Source organism: Fringilla coelebs (genome assembly GCF_963513975.1).
Source record: "Fringilla coelebs genome assembly, chromosome: 2".
In the NCBI taxonomy this organism is placed as follows: Eukaryota; Metazoa; Chordata; class Aves; order Passeriformes; family Fringillidae; genus Fringilla; species Fringilla coelebs.
The window spans coordinates 71,558,076-71,565,950 of NC_140029.1; the positions used below are offsets into that span (position 1 = coordinate 71,558,076).

Sequence of the window (7,875 nt, forward strand, 5' to 3'; positions counted from 1 at the left end):
CTGCTAAAGGGCTCTGTCCCCTGACGTGCCCAGCTCACAGGGGAGACGTTCCAGAGCGTTTCTCCACGTGTGTGCTGGGAGGGGATCCTGTCGCTGGCCATGCTTTCCTGCTCTTCTCTGCGTGGCTCAGTGGTTTGGGCACAGGATTTTGGGCACAGGATTGCCTACAGCCACCACTGCCCATGGGTCCCCTTGTGAGGACACCACCAGCCTGGTGGTGTGTGCTCAGGGCCAGCCAGCACCAGCCCAGCCTGTGGGGGGTTTGCTGGCTTTTCCCCACCCTCACCACTGCTTGCTGTGCACACCAACTCCGGCACGGAGAGAAAACATCTGCCAAGGGCAAAGCAATCCGCAGATACAAACACAAGAAAAAGCTTTAGCACAAACTGTTGGCCTCCCCCGCTGAGCTGTACTCGTCACCTCAGCACATCTGCTCCGAGCCATGGCTGACCCCTTCCTTCCCTGCCAGCTTTCTGCTTCCAGCCTTGCTGCCACACCTCCCCCAAACACCAGGAAGCTGTGGCATTTTGGAATGTGCTATGTAGAGCCTAACCCAAGGGGATGTTCTTCCCAGACTGTTCTCCCCTTCTTTTTTGAGTCATAAACATCAGATCCAACAACCACCCAATTTCCTCTCCGTGCCCTTTAGGCTCCTCAAGCCACCCACCTGCCCACAGAGTGCACTGCCAGCATCTCCAGCAGCAAGAGGAGCAAACCCCAGGAAAGCAGAGTGGCCTCATCCCTGACTGAGCAATGCCCCCTGGCACAACAGGGCTTTGGTTCTGGTCTCACCTCTGAGGATGGAGCTTGCTCTAGCAAGGGTCCCCATGCAGAAGACAGTGGGGACAGCACAGCCACACTCAAAATGCTCAGCTGATAACTGTGAATCCAACTGAAACCAAAATTCTCAGAAAATGCCAGGTGCTGCAGAGTATTTGGCATTCTTTGAAAAGAGGGAGCTTGATAAGCCCACAGGCTCTGGCCCATCCTGCTCCCACCACAGCCACCCAAGAGGTGAGGGATCCCCAACGCTGCTGATGCTCAGATGCCATCTCCCTACACCCCTTCTCCCCAAACACATCCCTCAGAACATGCCCCACTGTAGCACGCTGTTCAGATAGGTAAGTTATTTGGTTTACTGTTTTCCTTTAAAAACACAGCAAGAAGTTCAAACTTTTGGTTTTGCCAGTCTGGAGATGGGGGCTGGTCAGATGTTCTTTTGGAGACACAGGAAAGCAAAGCATTAGCTAAAAAAATAAAACCCCTATGACAAAGCAAACAAAACCAAAGTCACACCATAAAGTATTTATTAAGAAACAAAGGGGGCTTTTTTCTTTAGTTGTAAGAAACACTTTAAAGCAAGTGCTCTTTCAGAGATTTAAAAGCTATATCAAATGGTAACATTGGTTTTACATTATTGTACATGACATAAAAAAAACACCACATCTCACAAAATTCCTTTTATTAGAGCTCGGGTTTCTCTGCCTTCAGTTGTAAATTAATTTCTACAGACTTAAATTTAACTTATTCTTTTTTTCCTTTTTTTTTTTTTTTAACAAGTAAACAATATACAAAGATTCACCTGAATTCTGTAGGTCAGAGGAGGTGTCCTTGCCAGGGCCTGTGCAAGGCAGGCAGTGAGGGGGAGCTGGCATGGTTCACAGCTGGGCACAGCCACGAGCACAGGACCAGGGCTCACCCAGAGCCAAGCACCTCCTGCTCCAGGGGAAGCACAGAGAGCTGCCCCTGTGCCTGATGCCAGCTCAGTGTGACCCCACTGCAACGTGGGCAGGTAGAAACCTACACCTCCAGAGACCAGAGAGTGCTGGGGGTCCTTCAGAAGCCTGGCAGCACCCAGCTCTGGAGCACCCACTGCCCTGAAGGCTCCCGAGCACCGAGTTGTGCAGCGTCCGACACCTCCAGCAGCCAGGTGCTGCCTTCCCAAAGACACCCAGCCTGGCTGGAGAGGAAGCCAGGTCTCACAAACCAATCTTTCTGTCCGGATCCTGCACAATGACTGGGAGATCACAGCCAGGAACAACTGATCTGGGATAAATTACCTATTCATTTCCCCGTGTCAGCGGCCAAACCATGGCTGCCTGCTGCAGACTGCCTGTGTGTGGCGCGTTTATGAGTAAACCATTGGGTTTGGCAATGCCTCTGCACCTTCTGCGTCATTTTAAAAAACAAACATACAAAACATAGCATCACAGTTATTGCTACATATTGATACAGTATCAGAAAATAAGAAACCTTTTGTCATCACTGGTCTGGCTACAGTAATTGCTTGGGTTTTGCACAGGGCCTCAAGTCTTCGCCTGCACTGTTTTGGCTGAGGAGCAAATGCAGATGGATGGAAATGCAGAGGCTACATTTTTTTAAGAGACAAAAGCAGCCTTACTTTGCTGCATTTGGGGTGATAGAATGATCTGATTGTTGCCTCTTCAACCTGGAGAGGTGTTTTCCCCAGATGAAGCAAAGCAGGACAGAGCAAACAGCTCCAGTGTAAAGTGTCCCTGCTGTCTGCATCTCCCCACTTCCATGACCCTTGGTGACACCACAAACACCTTTGTCCCTTGGCTGGGCCTTTATCCTTATTTCTAAATACAGCTGTGCCTCCCTAATCCCCCGCCACGGGTAAAGAAGAGGATGGATTTCAAACCTCCACCAACCCATTCACATCCCAACTGGGTTCTGTGTAACACTCTCCCACTCCCACGCAGTAGGACAGGGGACTCAAAATGGGCTCATGGGGACAAGATAAACTCCATTTCCTACAGGCAGACTCCAATGCAAGCAGGCTTTGGGGCTGACACTTTCATGGGCATTCACATGGGTTTCCTGTTTCATGGGAAGTGAGGTTAAATCAGGCATGTTTGGAATCACAGTCTGACCTTCCTCTGCCAAGGCAGGTTCAGTTCAGACACTGCCAGCTGTACCAAAAACTTTGCTGAGTGTCAGAAAGAGCAAGCACCTCATACCCTGGTTTTAGTAAAACGTTCACAAAGATAAAGTTTGTGCAAACCACTCCTGGGTCCTGATCTTGACACAAAACCAAATCAAGAAGGGTTTCAAGTGCACTGTAAAGAAGAGCAGAATAATTCACTCTTCCAATTCCTACAAAATACAAGTAAAATTGGTCTTTGCAAGACCAAGCTTCTGGTGGCATTTCACCCCAAAGTAGGTGTGTGTAAGAATCCATGGTGGCTGGGCACACAGGGATTGCACCGCTCGGCTCTCAGTTGTGATTGTCTGTAAAGCAACGGGAAATGTCATTACGGAGCTGGGAGCAGAGAGGTTTCTGAAGTACTGCGGTCTTGTACAGTGTAACAAAACTCTTCCTAGAATTAATTAGGCAAATACTTGTGACCATGTCATACCTGAAGGGCACTTTACGGCTCCGACATTTATCTCATGAGTACAGTGATCTGAAATACATATGCATTTCCAGCGTAATCCTTCGCCGCCGTAAATCACGCACTGGAATGAGAGCGTATCTGGCAACGTTAATTCCGAGATATCATCCTTACAGTTCCTGGCAACAGACCCCGATGAAAATAAATGGTTTATAAACACTGTCTGACATGCATGAGCCTTTCAAAATTATTTACAAGTGGTGTTCTGGGAGCTTTGTTCCAAGGAAGTATTTCTCCTCCATTCAGTTCAGATATTAAAATTGGCTGGGTGGGGATGGGGAGGGGAAGGCGTCAGCGCTACACAGTCACAGCTGGGTACATCTTCTGCTCGCTGTTGGTGTGTGGGAAGGGAGACTGGATCTGCCTGTAGCCGCTCTGCAGGCCGTCCAGGAAGGGGGGCACCGGGGTCAGCGGCATGGAGTCGTGCTGCATGGCGTAGCCCACGTACTGCGGGTGCAGGTACTGGCCCTGGTGCGGCACGATCTGCGTGGCCTGCTGGCAGTTCAGCACCGAGAAGTTCGTGGGCATGTTGACGTAGACATTATTCATGGTCCCTTCTGGCAGGCAGCAGTTGGTCTGGGACCTCGTCGGTGGAGCTCTGGCCCCCGAGTTGGCGCTGGAGCTGGAGCTGGCAGCGGTGCTCGACTGGCGGGAGGAGGAGCCCCGGGAGGTGCTGGCACTTGGGATCATGGGGATCGTCTCCATCAGGCGAGTGCCCGCAGGGGCTCGACTCTGCTGGGGCTCCTGCTTGGGCCGCAGGCATCTGCAGCAGCAAGCTGCCACCAGCGACCCCAGGATGATGAAGGCGACAAATACAGATCCCACGATAAGGAACGGCACGTAGATGGGCACTGCAACAGCAAGGAAAACATTGTCACTGCGGGCCAAGGACAAACCTCAGCAGCCCCCCCTCATGCAAGCAGAGCCCACTTCCTCCCAGCACAGGTCAATACAAGCAGAGGATTTTATACCAGAAAGATGAAAAGGGCTGTTAAACCAAATGGCTTCTATTTCTCTCCTGTTGATGAGGGTCTAGTTCACAGCAGTCACTGTTCTACATTTCACCAAATCGTGTCTCCAGTATGTCCTACTAGAACAATCAGACACCATACAGTTGGGTTTGAACAGCGCCTTAGGGACATACTTTGGGGAGGATCCCTGCTGAGGGCTCAGGATCACAGGGCAGTCAAACCCTGGTGCCACATGACATCCCTCTCCATCACCAGCCCACTCTGGCTGCTGTCAGCCCACTGGGGCAGGGTGACAGCCAGGCAGCAACCAGACAGTAACCACAGGGCCTCTGACACCCCACAACTCTGGGGATGAATGTCCACCTGCTCTGCACTTCAGCCCTAGGTTTAGGGAGAAACCACAGAGCAGGCAGTGCAGAGACAGCGCCACACTCCAAATGGGCAGCGTTCCTCCTCGTGAGGCCTATAATGGGACATCAGGGCAGGAGGGCTGAGGGTGGGCAAGGGGTGGGAGCAAAGTACGGATGATGCTCATTGGTGGAATCAGGAGCCACCAAGGATGGTAAACATCATCCTTGGAAGAATGTGGGCTACACATACAGATTTCACAGAACACACCTGAGCTGGAAAGGACCCACAAAAATCATCGAGTCCAACTCTTAAGTGAATGGCCCACACAGGGATCAGACCCACAGTGGTGTTTTACAAGCGCCATGCTCTATCCAACTGGGATAACCCATTCTGCAGTCCCAGGGAAAAAGCTTTTTTCTCTGCCTCAGTAAGAAATCTGCATCCATAAATAATAAAGGGAAGGTGTCTCCCTTCAGTGCCTGTGAATGATCTCAGCAATATGCCTGGAGTTCATCATTTCCACCAAAACCTGGCAGCTCCAAGACTCAGGCAGGGCTGCGGATCCCTGCTTGACCCTGTTTGACCCTGCTAAGGCAGCCACTGCTAATGACCTGCAAATTAATCAGTGCCAGCATAAGGCAATGGCTCCCAAACCTGCAAAGCAATAAATTTTAAATAAAAAAATTGTTACAAAAATGCATTGTTGTCAGAACTCCAAAGGGGTGGTGGGGGGGGGGGGGTTTATCTGTCTGCTCAAGTCAGAATACTTCCTAGCACAGCTGATTAGATGAAGTGAGTTATAACCAAAAGGCCACTTTTCTTCCATCACTTTAGTACTTTCAAACAAAAGGCTGTAAAACATCATCTCCACTTCTGCGCTTGAAGCTACAGCAGCTCTTGAGCAGGTGCACACACTTGCTCCACACTGTAATGTGCAAGTTTTCCAGGAGTAAATCTGTCCTAATTATAACATCACTTCAGGCTACTTCTCCCGCACTCAGCATGTGTGGATGGCAGAAAGGGTGCTGGGGAGCCATCGGGGCTTTTTTAAACAGCAGTGGAAAGACTTGACTTTATCCTTGAAATTCAGTCTTGTAAAACCAGTCCTAAGTGGGGATATCAGAGCTGAAAGAACATACACAATTACAGTGGGGACCAGCCAGAGTCCTTTTGAAATATCCTGTTACTTTTTCTGATCTGCTCACAGGGGTTGTCTCATTTTTCCTTGCCTTTTGAATGGGGAGCTCAACCATGGCTGAGGAGCCCGTTCAAAGCGGCGGCAGAGCTGTGCCAGGCCGAGACGGCTGGCTCGGGACTCAGGGGAGTGGTGTCACCTGCTCGGACAGAGACGTGGCTGGGATTTCAGCAGTCAGGGCGGGAAAGGCAGGCCTTCAGCTGGGCACTCCTCCCCGTGTAAGAGCGGCCGCCGGACCCGGCCAGCGCCGACTCCGTCCGTGCTGCCCCGCGACTCGACGGAGGGGGACCGCCGGCAAGGGGGGAAGGGACGGGCAAGAAGATCGCCGCAAACCCGCGACGGCTCCCGCGGAGCCGCCGAGTCGGAGACACCCCCGGGGCCATCCTCGCCGAGCCAGGGCCGCCTCACCTGCCGCGCCGTCGGGGCCGTCCTTGCCGGGGCGGCCCGGCTCGCCGCCGCCCTGCCGCCGGTCGTTGTCGCAGGCGCCCTGGTCGAGGCGCGCCTCGGCGCTGGAGCAGCAGTACCGGAGGGCGCAGCTGCCGCAGCAGATGGTGGCGTCGCCGCCGTCGAAGCGCTCGGGGCACTGGAAGCCGTCCCGCCAGCCGCCCTGCCCGTCCAGCCAGCCGTGGCAGTACTCGCCGCTGGCCGCGGCCCCCGCCGGCAGCAGCCAGCCCAGCGCCGCCAGCAGCAGCCAGCCCCGCATGGCGCCGCCGGGGGGGCGGCCGCTCCGTCAGGGCCCCCCCGCGCCGGGGCAGCGCCGCCCGGCCCCCCGGGGCAGGCAGCCGCCGCGCTGCGGGGACTCTGGCCGCGGGTCCCGCCGCCGCCGCATGCCAGGGGCCGGCCCGCGGGGTGCGGAGCCGCCGCCCGGGGCGCACCGGCGGAGCCGGAGGCGCCGCTACTCCGCTCTCGCTCCCCGCCGCCTCGCCGCGCCCGCCCGGCCCGCGCCCTCCTCCGCGCCCATGGGCGAGGGACGGCGGGAGCCCGCGATCCTCCCACGGACGGAGCGAGTCGGGCGCGCCGAGCCCACGCCGCGCCACTCCCGGTGCGCCCCGTCCGGCGCCGCGCCCGCTCGGCGCTGGGGGCGCCGCGCCCGCAGTTATAGGCGGCGAGGGCGGCGCAGCGCGCATGCGCCCGCCCCGCCCCGCCCGACGGGGCGGTACCAGCGCGCGGGCGGCGGCGGCGGGAGCGCGGGGAGCCGGGGACAGCCGCCGTCCCGCCGGGCACCGCCACCCGAAACAGCCCGGCGTCAGTCTGTACTTGCCTCACGACTTGTTAACAGTCAGTGGCAGCCGGAGGCCGGGCACAAGGATGCACCTTCGGCTGCTGAAGTGTCAAGAAAATCTGTGGTTTCTCGCTCCCTGTGAGACAGCTGTCGTGACACCAACACAACTCTGACTTACAATGCATTGCATCAAGTAAAAATATACTTCTTTTAAGAAAAAGGCACAAACACGGAAGCTCTGATAAGCGGCACTGGTTCTAAATTCCGCTGTGAAGGCAAATCACTGGGAGGAAGGTGACTGAAAAGTGTTGGGTATTTCTCCCACTCCTTCAAGCTTTTCTTCAGTTTAGTTATTGTCCTTCTCCCTCTACCTTCATCCCCTCTTTTGTTCTCATTTCAGCCAGTGTTTGACAGCTTTCATTGAACTGCTGCTCTGGAGCACCAGATTCTAGTCAAATTCGGGACCAGGTGAATGCATTCTGCCCCTTCAGCTTCATGCTGCTCCCAGTGAGTTCTTTTCCAGCCGTGGCCCTTCTGCACTCAGCCCACGGCCAGAGCTGTGCTGCTGCAAGGGCAGGGTGCAGAGGTGGTCCCACACACCTCATGCCTTACCTACCTCAGAGAGGGTTAGTATCCCGGAGCAGCTAACCTTTGGAAAAGTTTGCACGTACCGAGATGGAAATGGGGCTGCAGCACCACAGGTTTTACATCACCCAACCA

The 7,875-nt window shown here is 54.7% G+C and overlaps 1 protein-coding gene across 1 annotated transcript; it reads right to left on the reverse strand.

Moving 5' to 3' along the window:
* Window positions 1–1,331: 1,331 nt before the first annotated feature.
* SHISA2 (shisa family member 2) lies at window positions 1,332–6,636 on the reverse strand (the record flags this gene model as incomplete). The annotated part of the gene is made up of 2 exons (XM_084201015.1): window positions 1,332–4,267; window positions 6,342–6,636. 2 exons carry the CDS (start codon window positions 6,634–6,636, stop codon window positions 3,714–3,716), a joined length of 849 nt encoding a protein of 282 aa, XP_084057141.1. The 3' UTR covers window positions 1,332–3,713.
* Between the last annotated feature and the right edge of the window lie 1,239 nt (window positions 6,637–7,875).